This window comes from Lissotriton helveticus, chromosome 5_1 (assembly GCF_964261635.1).
Source record: "Lissotriton helveticus chromosome 5_1, aLisHel1.1, whole genome shotgun sequence".
NCBI lineage: Eukaryota > Metazoa > Chordata > Amphibia > Caudata > Salamandridae > Lissotriton > Lissotriton helveticus.
Window position 1 is genome coordinate 1,921,346,683 of NC_136065.1, and position 13,686 is coordinate 1,921,360,368.

At 44.7% G+C, this 13,686-nt stretch overlaps 1 protein-coding gene across 1 annotated transcript in view; it reads left to right on the forward strand.

Annotated features, from left to right (window-relative positions):
- The window catches only part of LOC144756035 (uncharacterized), a 218,525-nt gene extending 215,665 nt beyond the window's left edge, over positions 1 to 2,860 (forward strand). The window contains exon 25 of the mRNA XM_078645514.1: positions 1,820 to 2,860. Within this exon, the coding sequence (XP_078501640.1) occupies positions 1,820 to 1,868 (49 nt within the window). The 3' untranslated portion in view covers positions 1,869 to 2,860. The remainder of the gene's footprint in view (positions 1 to 1,819) is intronic.
- Positions 2,861 to 13,686: the final 10,826 nt, after the last annotated feature.

Below are 13,686 nucleotides of genomic sequence, written 5' to 3' on the forward strand. Positions count from 1 at the left end.
TTTAGCTGGTTACCTGAGCAATGTTACTTTTGTTTCAGCTTGTTTTCTTGTTCTTTTTCGTTTTTTTTACTTTGTTCGTTCTTTAAAAAAAAAAGGTAAACTCAATGTAGTAATGAAGTGTCTCGCGTCACCCGACTGTGACGTGCCCACTGCAAGGCTGACCATTCTCTCATGGAACTCCTGTGTCCAGTGGCTTCAGAGAACGGCATGTGTACAGGAGAGAGAGCCTGAGGCGGTCGGGGGTACTTAGTATATATCAATAAAGTTAGTGTTACCCCACAGCGTTGTCTGCCACTCACTTTAGCTGGTATTTATAACAAAATCAAGCAGCCAGCTACAAATCCATGTTTAACCTGTGGTACAGATGGCTTTATCTCCCTCCTGGGTGGATTTCTTGTTGGTGGACAGATCTATTGCAGCGTCATCATATAATGTGGGCAAGAGCAAGCAAAGGACTTATCAACATCAGGTGGTCTGTAAACCAACAAGAAATGTTGGTGTGCCACACATTGGATGTTATGTTATGTTATGTTATGTTAACGGTATTTATTGTGCGCACAACTGCTCCAGCAAAGGAGCGTCCTGGCGCATGACAAGGTGAAACACAACACCGCTAACAACGGATGGAGCGTCACATGAGGGGACAAGAGTGTATCAACAGAGTATAATCAGGGTCACTGGAATTATGCAATTCTGTGGTCATTTTTTTTAGCATAATTATGGATTTGCCGCATTCGCTGCATAATCCATTATCTGTTGCATAATTTGCAGATTGTAGCAAAAAAATTGTTTCTAGCTCAAATGGATCAAGTGCTACTAAAAATGCGGAAATACTTGTGCAGTGGAAGGCATTTCACAAAGGTTGACTGTTCACCTTTCAGCTGCATATTGCTGTATCTAAGTGTTAAACTAGTACTAATAAGTTGTTAACTTTGTCCAGACAATGTTAACATGTGTAAAAATGACAAAATAATTAACTGATACTGTCACAAACTGTGTCCCATTATGCCACATCATTTGCATTTCCTTGCCATATAATTTAGTAAACCCTGTCACGTAATTATGTCTTCCCTTGCTGCATAATTCCAGTGGCCCTGTGAATAATGCATCGCAAAGGATGTTAAACTTGGATTTATTTGTATGCCTAACCAACATCATAATATTCAGGAAGGGGGCGAGGACAAGCCTTATAATATGCAGTTCACAGAAGGTAGTATTTCCAGGGAAACCTATCCAAAATTCCTAATATACGATGGAGGAGTGGTTTTCGTTGTGATCTCAATTCCTGTTTAAATCATATGTAAGGAAGAATCTACAAGGGATGGATGCCGTACAATGCCTTAATTTGCTTATTTTTCATTACGTTCATTTGCTTTTTTTGTTTTGTTCCTAATTGTGCGGGAGTTTGGTGCATTTCTTTTAATCTTTACGTTATTCATCATCTACAATCAAACAGGCAAGATATAATGCAAATCTGACTCACAGGCGTGAACTATGACTGCTTCGAACGGCCAGTGCTTAATTTGAGCCAGTGGATTCTGGTGCTTGGCACCGGCACTTAGGACAGCTGATCATTTAAAAGTGAGCAGTAAAACAGTTGTTTATGAAATTCAATACATGTTTTAAAAAAAGTAATACCTGCCACCCTAACCGTTCTTGAAGCTTCGGCCTCGAACAGTCTGAATTGTCACACCTGTAGCAGTGTGATAGTAGGTGTGTAAGTTCTGTGATTAGCCTGCGCTGGCAGTAGCAATGTTTCGTGTAAACTACGGTTGCCTCATCACGAGGGCCCCAGCATAACTATTTTTTTTTTTTACAGATTAAGCACTGTTCGAACCCAAACTTTCATCAAATTCCAAGCTACCTGAGTTAACCCTGGACACCAACCCGACCCTCAAGGAACACAATGCCAAAAAAAACGAAGACAGCATGATACCAGCTTTCTCTTCTAGACAAAGTGATACAATTTCTTCTAGCAAGTGACATCAGAACTGCTGTTTAAACCCGTATATTATTGCATCTGGATGGTGGTAATGTCCTGCTCGATGTCCCCCCAGACTTCAAATTGCCCCAACCCCACACTTTAAGGGCGCCCTATAGACCGCAGCACGTCACATCCAGGGTTGAACAAATATGATCACCTCACCCCCATCCTGATGCATCTCCATTGGTTCTACTTTCCAGCCTGCACCATCTTCAAAACCACCTGCATCGTTTACAAAGCCATCAAGGCCAGCACCCCTGCTTATCTTGCAGACAAGCCGACCACCATTCAACAGTCCTTCTCCGTGTCCAGTCCTGAACGTGGCTCTGTAGCTTATCTGAAAATGCAACAATTGGGGAACTAGCGAAATGTAGTGCCAAAGTCATGTTCATCCACACATGTCAAAGTAGCAGAATGAAAGTAGAGTCACCAAGGGCAACACAAATCCTCAGAACACAAAAACACATAGGAAAGGTTATCTGGGGACCAGGAATGATAAGGGCCCAGTGTTTGAACAAATCACAAAGAACAATGTTTCTCAGTACCAATCAGGTCAACAATCATAAGCTCCAAGACGGTGTCAGAGAGTACCCATCAGTCTGTGCCTGAAGATAGATGATGAAATGCTGCTATGTTTTATATTAGCTATTACAACAAGGAAATCACATCAGCTGATATAGAATTATCACTGAAATGGCTTCTTCAAACATGTACTGGAAATACACAATTTTCGTCTCTAAACACCAACTTGACATTTAGGATGCATATTTTTTGTTCCCGAATGCCAACTTTTTGTCCCCAAATATCACCTTGTTTAGTACATGAAGTTCTCACATATATAATACAGATTCTGCCACAAGTGCCTATATATCACAACCATAGTGCAGGGACTCTCATTATGTGTCGTCAATAGGTCTCAGGTGTCAGAGATGCCCGTATTATTCCACAAATGGCCATAAGAACCATGGATGGCACCATTAGCTTGGGTTAAAAATATGCCTGGGATGGAACCACGAGGCCAGTGATGGGAAAAATACTATTTCTGTTGACTGCAATGTGCAAAGAAAAGCAAGCTTATGGCAGGGCGACCATTTTGTGAGATAAGGTCATAGGAAAGCCTAGGGTGCTTGAATTATATCAAGAACGACAGGCTGTACTAGGGTCACATAATTATTTCAAGTGTGTTTGTTTTACAACATAAGATGCCCACAATATGCCACTTGTGATTACCTTTTCCCCAAAGGCACCATTATGTCAGGTATAGCCACAGTTGTATTGTATTGCAGAATTTACATAGCGCTTACTACACCTATATGAGGCGCTGAAGCACTTGCCCCCAACATGAGTAGCATGCTATACCATGTGATGTGTTGTTTTGATCCTTTCTGGGAAGTGTTTCCATGCTGTGTGTGATGATCACTGAGGTGGAGTTGGCGTGTTATGGGATACAGTGCATACAGTGTTGGATGATGAAGAGTAGGATTGCATTGCTTTAGTGAAATAAGTCTATGTGAGAAAGTACAAGCTTGTTGTAGTGTAATTCACTGGGAACGTGGATCACTGGCACTGTTGTAGATAAACTATCACCCTTCCACTCCAAATCACACTATCACTACATTCCAGTAACTCACTACCTTATCCACAAGGGGATTATCAACCCTTGCCAGTATTTTACTTTCACGCAGCAACACAATACTATTTTATCCTCCACTCACTACCACTCACCACCACCATGCTACCGCACCTCTCATGCAATTTCACTCTCTGCATTAGCATTACAGCGCACATATCATACTCCCAACACCACTCTTCACCAGACCACTGAAATACCCCCACGCACTACATCAATCAATCAATCAGGGTTTATAAAGCGCGGCAATGAGGGTTTCGAGGTGCTGTGGATTCTTGCTGCTTCATGGCGATCTTGCTAATTAGACCACCCAGGTCTTGAGAACTTTGCTGGAGCATTGGGGCAGTCCTGAGGTGCAGGGAAAGGTTGCGCCAGGCTTTGGCCTCAAGGTGTGAGAAGAAGCATCCTCCTATGTTAGCTCAGGGGGTGTTGCGAGGTGGAGGGAGGCAGATTGTAGGCATCTAGTTGGTTGGTAAAAGGTCATGCGTTTGTTGTTGTACGTTGGACACTTGTTCTACAGGGCCTTGTATGCATGAGTCAACATCTTGAACTGGAATCGCTTCTATATCGGGAGCCAGTGTAACTTCTTGAGGTGGGTGCAATGGGAGTCCATCTGGGGAGGTCAATAGTGAATTTTACAGCTGAGTTTTGTATTGTTTGTAGTTACTCCAGGACGCATGCTGTGATTCCTACATAGAGTGTGTTCCCATAGTCCAGCTTGCTGGTGACAAAGGCCTACGTAACAATCCTTTTTGTGTTGACTGGGAGCCATCTGAAGATCTTTCAGGGCATGCATAGGGTGTGGAAGCAGGCGAATGAGACTGCGTTTGCCTGTTTCTTCATGGATAGCTTGCTTTCCAGGATAATGGGGAGATTGTGGGCATGGTCTGTTGGGGCAGGAGAAGGGTCGAGTTCAGCAGGCCAACATGAGTCATTCCATGGCGAGGTGTTGTACCCAAAGATGAGTACTTCCATCTTGTCCATGATGAGTTTGAGACAGTTGTCCTTTATCCACTCAGCGACGTTCATCATGCATCTGCAGAAGTTGGCTCTGGTGGTAGAGGGGTCTTCTGACAGCGAGAGGATGAGCTGAGTATCGTTGGTGTAGGAGATGGTGGTGAATTTGTGCGCTCTGATGATGTCGGGCAGGGGGGTCATGTATGTGTTAAAGAGGGTGGGTGGTGAGGGACGATCCTTGGGGGATGCAGTAGATGATCTTTTTGGGTTCAGGTGAATGGTGGTGGCGTATTCTCTGGGTTCTTCCCGTGAGGTACGAGGTGATCCATTTGAGGGCGTCTCATTGGATTTCAATGTGGTGGAGTCTGTTGATCAAGATGTGATGGTAGACGATGTTGAAGGTGGCTGCAAGGTCCAGGAGGAGGAGGGCTGCTGTTTCGCTGCAGTCCAGGAGGGCTCTGATGTCATCAGTGGCTGCAGTCAGGGCTGTCTCGGTGCTTTGGTCGGCACTCAATCCTGATTGTGAGGGGTCCAGGAGGTTGTTTTGTTTCAAGTATTTGGTGAATTGCTGGTTGATAGCCTTCTTGAGGACCTTAGCTGGAAAGGGGAGCTGGAAGATGCGCTGGTAGTTCTTTGGTTCTGCTGGATCAGTGGAAGGTTTCTTCAGAAGGGGCCTAGCTACGGAGTGTTTCCAGTCCTCAGGGAAGGAGGTGGAGGTGATGGAGGCATTCAAGACTTTCTTGAGCTCGTTGCCAATCATTTTACTCCTGAGGTTGAAGAAGTTGTGGGGTCAGGGGTTCGTGGGTGCTCCTGAGTACACGGAGCTCGTGATGGAGATAGCGACTTAAGTCATGAGTGGGTCCCAATGGTGAGCAAGTGTTCAGGTTTAGTGTTTGTGGGTGTGAGCAGGCTAATGGTGTCAGCAGCGGAGGGTTGGGGTTTGAAGTTTTCGTATATGGTTGTGATCTTGTTGTGGAAGAAGTTTGCTATGTGGTCCACAGTTCTTGGAAGGGGATGATTTTGCTCCGGGTAGCTGCGGTTTTGGAGAACTTCATCATGGCAAAGATCTCCTTGCTTGCTTGAGGTTTAGTGTTTGTGGGTGTGAGCAGGCTAATGGTGTCAGCAGCGGAGGGTTGGGGTTTGAAGTTTTCGTATATGGTTGTGATCTTGTTGTGGAAGAAGTTTGCTATGTGGTCCACAGTTCTTGGAAGGGGATGATTTTGCTCCGGGTAGCTGCGGTTTTGGAGAACTTCATCATGGCAAAGATCTCCTTGCTTCGGTTTATGCTAGGGTGCTCTTCTTTGTTTCTTCCAGGAAGCGGTGGTACTTGTTTAGTGCTGTCTTGAAGGTGGTGCGGTCTCCAGTCTCTTTGCTGGTGCACCAATTCCTTTCTAGTTGTCTGCAGTTGTGTTTGGTGGATTTCAACTCCGTGGTGAACCAGCTAGCTCTTCTGGTGTGTCCTTTGGATTCGGCTGGTAAGGCAGGGGCGATTTTGCCAGAACGTTCTGAGATCCACTGGGAGAAGTTCTTTGCGGCTTTATCAGGGTTGGGGTTGGATGTTGTGCTTGGGAGGTGGGAGTTGAGAGTTTTGTTCCACTGGTCTTTTGATAACTTTTTCCAGTATCTGCGTGTGGAGGTAAGGGGCATTGAGCTGGGGCTGGTAGATTATGAGATTGTGAAGTGGACGCTGTAGTGGTCAGTCTAGGTGAGCTGTGAGAAGTGCGTGTACTTGACTCTGTTGCTTGATGTGAAAATGGGGTCAAGCGTGTGTCCTGCTATGTGGGTGGGGGTTGAGACAAGCTGCTTGAGGCCGATGTTGCCCATGCTTTCCAGGAGGGCGGTAGTGTCGGTGTCGTTGAGGTGGAATAATTCCTATTTGTAAGGCACAAACATATCACCCCATTAAGCTTTTCAAGGTGCTGGGGGCCGGCGGGGAAATTAAGTGAGCTCTTGCCCAGTGTCACATGATGCTGAGCTGCTGCCGGCGCCGGGGAGCGAACCGTGAGCCACGCGCTCTGAGTCAGTCGCTCTGGCCACTGTGCCACACCTCTCCCCTCTAGATGTAATACTCGTCATTGACAGCGATAGGGGTGGCGACATCAGGGATGGTGTTGAAGAAGCTTGGACATGGTCCCAGTGGTCTGTGGACGAGGGCATCTGATGGTGCTTTTCTGACTGTGGAGTTGGAAGTTGAGATGCTTCATTATTGGGGTGGAGTCTTCTGCGGAGGTCCTGCAGTGGATGGTGTCCTTGTAAATGATGGCAATTCCACCCCCATGTTTGTTGGTTTGTTCTTGGTCTGTTTCCTTGTGGCCGTCGGGGTGGAGCTTGCGATGTCTGTTGCAGAGGCGGGGTTCAGCCAGATCTCTGTGAGGAAGATGATGTCTGGGGTGATGGACGATATTGTGTCTGAGAACTCAATGACGTCTTTGCAGAGAAATCATGCATTGAGTAGAAGGCACTGGAGTAGTGCCACAGCAGCCTCGGTCAGCGTGGAGAACTTCGTCATGTTTGCAGTGTCTCTAACGTTGTTCGCCGCTTTGGTGTCGCAGGTGAATTGGCAGAGCTGGTAGGAGAACATTCTTCTGGTGGTGCGTGGAGATGTGCAGCAGCAGTTGTTGTCAATGCGCCCGGGATCCAGGGCTCGGAGGTCTATGGCAGTGTAGCTGCATGAGGTGGAAGAGCCAGGGTTCTTGGCACTGGGCACGGTCCAAGGCCGGATGGGCACAGACAGGCTTGCCTTTGGAGCATCAGAGCACGCCCACAGCATGCAGTCATGCTGCAGCCTCCATTAAGTAGGTCCTGGAAGGGGGCGGGGAAGGCGGGAAGAGGGAGGGAAATGGTCAGAGGAAAGCAAGAGCATGATTTGGCACAAAACATGGAAACAGGAATAACTATGGCAAAACAAGCAAATCTGTGGCAACAAAAAAAAAAGTAAAATATTCAGTAAAGGAGTACTGACAACAGCACAGCAGTCAAGGGCAAAATGCAAGCACAAAATGGACTGGAGGCTGGACGCAGTAGCAAGAAGAGCAGGAGTGAAAACCTGCTCAATGGGGTCGCGCTGCATTCTCCGTTAAGTAGGTGCAAGGAGGGGGGGCGGGGCAGGCAGGAAGCAGGAAGCGGGAGGTGAACGGCAGGAGAAAACGGGCAGGAGAGCGGTGAGAGCGCCGCACGGCGCAAACCGAGGAAACAGGAAGAACTATGGCAAAAAAGACAATCTGTTGCAACAACAGAAAATGCTAAATACTCTGTACAGGAGTACTGAGAACAACATGGCAGCCAGGGGCAAAACGCAAACGCAAAACGGACCGGAGGCTGGAAGCAGCAGCAAGGAGAGTAGGAGTGAGGACTTGCTCAACGGGGTTGTGTTGTGACCAGGGCATGAGTCGGGGGTCCACGCAGGTGGACGGCGTCCCCCCACTTCTTTCACAGGGTGGATGCCGTCCACTCTGCCAAGAAGTTGGGCCCCACTAAAAAAGATGCGGAATTCGCCCTGGTGTAATTTCCAAACACCGGGACACATTCAGCAGCGCCTGCACATTGTTGTCTGCTTTCGATCACAACAACGTGCAGGCGGAGAAGGGGCTCTCTTATTTCTGACTCCTGCTGGCCCTTAACAAAGGCCTCAGGGGTCATAAGGCCTCCTTTTATTGCAGTTTCCTGGCTGGCAGCAGTCAGGAGCCTCACACCTTATGCAAATGCAGCAGAGGGGAAACAAAGGCTTGCACCTTTTTAGCACTTCACACATACTTTAGAAAGGCAGCTTTTCACTTTGTTCAGGCTCTGTTTAGGAGATATGCATGCACTGTTAGAACGTCATATGTGTTGATCTTTCCCAGTATCTGCACAAAATAAATAGCATTTATATACGCTTACTACCCTTGAGGAGGCGTTGTAATAATTTAAATATCACTATTTCTTTCAAAGCACTATGGCTATAGAAAGCTTAACGCTGACAAAAGGAAACATTGCTTTATATGTAGCGTACAAAAGTGTGAATCTTCTACCTAAATCAGGAGGGTTTGCAAGTATACTCGAAATGTGTTCAAATGTACTCATGATACACCTGCTAAACATATATGTGAGGGCTTAACATCTGATATCACTTCTTGTGTTGCCAGTTCCTGTGATTTCCCGTGCTGTGATGTCACGCGCCCTGATGTTGATCCAGCGCTCTCACCAAAATATTGCACAAATGACACTATCTACTACCACAAAACGTACACTACAACACTAGGCCCATATCAACAACAGAGCGACTGAATCATGAGGCGATAAGATCTAAAAATGTTGTTTAAACTATCTACAATAATCAAGACCAGCTTGTCATTTTAGAAAGTTTATTTAAACACATCTAGGAAAACTTAGGTTTTGGTATTTTATTAAACAAGCATTAGAAAATGTCATAAAGAAAGATTTATTCAGTATTAATAAAAAGAGCATGAATCAAGAATTATTATTCATTAGCAGGAATAAGTAAAATTAAGCATTTCCAAAATCCTAACTATCTCTCTGTCTCTACCCTCATTACCTAGTAATAAAGTAATTAATAAAAACTCCTGTCCTCACGTGTAAAGTCCATCAGCATAACATCGTCCTCCAGATTTCTCGAGCGTAAGCCAACTATGTGTTCTCTGAACCTATTCTTATACCCTAAATTAAGCTGAGCTAACTATTTTTCACATTCCAGCAGACGAATTCTAGTTCTCCATTGGCTGAGCCACCTCATACCACAGTAAACTGTGACACCTCCTTCTTACATGCCCGGGCAAATTCACTAGTTCATTGTTCCTTTAGAAGTCTTGGCAGTTCTTCCTTAGGCTGCTACATTTTGTAGCGAAAGCTTCCTTTTAACCTTGAGCCTGTCAGCTCTAAACTCCCGTGGCACGTTAGCAAACGTTAGCAAATTTCTCCAAAGAGTCATCTTTTTAGCAGTTCATTCCAAAACCTTTCAAAATAAAAGCTCAGAGGCCTTTTCCATCCTTCTCAGAATTATTTTCACTTGAGCCATTTTCATCATTAGGCCTCTTTTCAATGAGCGTCAATTTTCTGCGCCACCTCTCCTGCGCCACTTTTAAAAGTGTACTATTTTTCTGCAGCCATCTCTAAGCTTCACTTGTAAAACTATTATATAAACAAACACAAAGAATAATTAATGAAAGAAATAAAGTTTGTTCTGTTGCCTCCCATCATTGCTAATAATTAACCCATTAGTCTAAATTACCTAGCAGTAAAGCACAAATAAAGCAGCATTTTATATCTACCAGTCTTCATGAATCCATAAAACCTTATGTGCACCTAGAATAGTAGAAATGACATCACATAGACAAGGGAAGCAAAATAAGCACATGCCATTATTTTAAAAACAGCTGCTATTAGTTATGACATGACAATAGACAAGATTAATTTATTATTTTCCACATACATAAGAATGCAATATAATGCACATTTATGAGCACACATGTTAGTTTCCCGCATGTTCTGTGAAAATGCAACTTTAAACTAGATTGAATTAGTATACACATAGCACAAATTGTTAGCATTATTAATTTATTTATGGAAGTGTGACTTCACGAGTTTAAACAGATTTCTGTTTTCTATCCCGCTCCATCAATGTCACATGCTGCAATGCCACGCGCTACGATGCCACTTGCATACTGATTATCTAGGTTAGTCCCCCCACTTCTTTATTTAGGACTTGTGCCCTGGTTGTGGCCTCCATTAAGCAGGACCTGGGAAGGGTAGTGGAGCAGGTGGGAGGCGGAACGTGGGTGGGAAACAGTGGTAGAAAATGGGCAGGAGAGCGGTGAGAGCCAGAAAACAGGAAGAACTATGGCAAAACAAGACAATCTGTGGCAACAACAGAAAATGCTAAATACTCTGAACAGCAGTACTGAGAACAGCATGGCAGTAAGGGGCAAAACGCAAAATGGACTGGAGACTGGAATCAGCAGCAGGGACTGCTATCTTCATAGCACTGTCTTCTAAAACAATAGTGTTGCACCCCAGTTCACACTACTATTACATGAAACACAATATGTACATCTAATACTGTAATTCAGTCCCCAGGACCTCACGCCTACTTTGAGAATCACACTACAACTCGACGAACCTAACCATTATGAGCTTGGAAGTACCACCACCTACACCACCACACTGCCACCTGGCAATACTTGGAACCAGGTTAGTAAATTACAAACAAGCAAAATACATTACTTTCTAATTGCCATCATCACCCATGATAGCATCCTCCAGCCTGGCTATCTCGTTCAAAACAGTGCTAATTCACACTTCCAAGACGCTATCCTAGGGCAATGTATGCTTCAGTGTTTTTACAGAGTGAACCTAGCTAGGAAGCAACTGAGCCCTCTACATTCCATGGGGTTGGAGTGTAAGAGACTATCGTGTACATCAAGTGAGGATACACAAATATATTTCACATTTAAGTTCCTTATAAGCACAGAGAAATTAAATGATTTGTTCAGAAACACGTGTTGTCAAACCCTAAGGACTGGATTCAAACCGGGGTCCCCCACATTCCAAAGTCAGCAGCTCTAGCACCTATACCCCATCTCTTGCTGGCAGTGCCCTATCACGCTCTGCCCCACACAGAACCCACCACATGAATCCTGCCCCACCAGAACATTACCACCCACAGCACCGCCATCCAATTTAACTGGACTATGGCCTCCACACAATCACATGAACACATCCAAAGCTGCTCAACCTCCCTACAGTAATGCACTATCACACCCACAGGATTACACAAACACCCCCACCACGCCAATGCATTACCACTCCTACCCCAGCATTAACACAACACAGCAGCACTATCATTGCCACCATTACCCAATATCATAGGGGCTAGCAGAAGTGACACCAGATTAACTTTAATCTCCTCGTGATATCACAAGAAGATAATGTAAATAATTTCTTAATTTCAATGCAGCTGTAGCCTCAAGCCAGTCTTGAAGCTAGAGGTCTGTGCCCCGATTCTGGATTGTGTGCTTTGTGGTAGTTCAAATCCAATACATATTATATGGTTCTTGACAAACCACTTTTCTTCCTAGGTCTGAACTTAAAATATATGTAATGTTATCAGGGCAGCTACATGTAACGCTCAGTGTATGTAATGTACTGTCTGTGTGTTGTCTTTTTATTGCCAACTACCTCCACCACCAATCTTTGTAACCATTCTGCTGTATATGTTGTACTGAATGTCCTTATTGCTATGTTCAGTATTTCTATGGAAACACTTTTGTATCGAAACTGCTCCTGATGGGCTCATTTGAAGAATGTTGAATGCTCTGGACTAAAGGATGCCATTGATAATGGTTCTCTCTCACTACATCACCTCCACTACATCACCTGCCCACTATTATGCCTGCACTACACCTTCAATATATCGACGGGCATTACATCATCAAAGGCAAGTGATTAATTAAAAGTTGTTGGCAGACTTACATTATACGAGATTTAAAGGCCTCTTTACAGAAAGCGAGTTTGTGGAAGAATACAGTAAACAAGATTTTGACAACGGGAGGGAAGAACTCGGGCTGGACAGCCTAAAGCAAAAACAGCCAGCGAATAGAAAGCCAGAAAATGTGAGTTACAAACCAAAATGCCAATGGAAAGCAATGGGCGGATGAATTCCAAGGTCAACTTACTGTATGCCCTCAAGATGTCTTTAGCAAACCATACAGTTGTGCTGTCTGGTAGTCTACGACATAAAAAGTGGAGTTGGAGGTGTGGTGGGGAGAATCCATGTAATTTTAGGCAGTTCGACAGAGGGAGTATAGTGGCAGTAAATTTAGTGCCAGGGAATGTAGTAACATGTAAACGATAAGAACAGATACAGCCATCTATCAAAACTAAAGAAAGTTTCATATATATTTAATTTGAACTGCTCAGCAGTCAGATGGTTAAATCACAGATGATGCCAACCACTCCATAGATATCAGCGACATTACCATCCCACACTACTACCCACTACTACCCACATACCACTACTACTACCCTCCAGCACTGCACCTCTACAGCTCCTCAAATGCTACTCAATCCTTACTTATAGCGCTCCATGATATTCTAGGACTGAGGCAACTTAAAGTTGTGTGAATGAGCTTCACTCCATCTCTGTCCAGTGCTGGCCACTCACAGTTTTGTGCACGAGCTCCCTTCAGATTTTACAAACCCTAAGATACTACCTCAGTTGTTTTTACAATAAGTGTATTGCTCTAATGGCTAATAGTTTAACAAACTTTGCACTAAACATACTTTCAAACCACCTCACAAGGGAGCATCACCGCCCTCTCGCAACACTAGGTCTAAAGTCCAAGCATCGCAGCGCCAAACCTTAGAACTGCACTGGTGACCCCCCATCACCACCTATACAAACATTAATAAATAACAAAAGCACAGCAATGACAAGTCAAACCACCCAATTAGCATTTTTGGGTTTGCACCACTTCACTTCCACCCCTACCGCTATCATTGTACTCACAGATAAGTACAACCGCCTCCCACAGACACATTAAAACCCCACCTGTGCACCACCATACTACATTTTGTAATTGGTGTGCTTCATGTTGAGTCTTTGAAAGTCTGCTTCATTTTTAGGTCTCAACCTCTTCCAATGCGCTTGCGCATTGCAGATGTCGAGATCTATAGTAGTTGAAACAAACTCTTTGACCAAGCGGATTACATGCAGTTCATGTGACCCAGTCGTGGGAGACGCGCGTCCACGTCAAACCCATAAGCCTCGCAGCACCAGACTTCAATGGAATGCCTCCTAAGCTGCTCCCCCGCCATGAGACTTCAAAGCAATGCGCTGCTCTGAAGTGATTGTTTTTTAAGCGCTCTGCAGGTTACCATTTGCCTAGGGCTTTCATCGCTATCACTCCCCCCCTCTCCTACTTCCCCTCCCACCTCCTAAACAGCATCGAGCTGTAAAGACTTGTTTTTTTTTTTGTTGCTTTGTGTCACTCGGCAATCAGTGACTACATGACACACATGTGCAAGCATGAGCTTAGGAATTTTGTTTGAGCTTGGGACACGCATAAAGATGTTGTGAAGAACACATTCTTAGCATTGGCAACTAATAACATATGGTTCA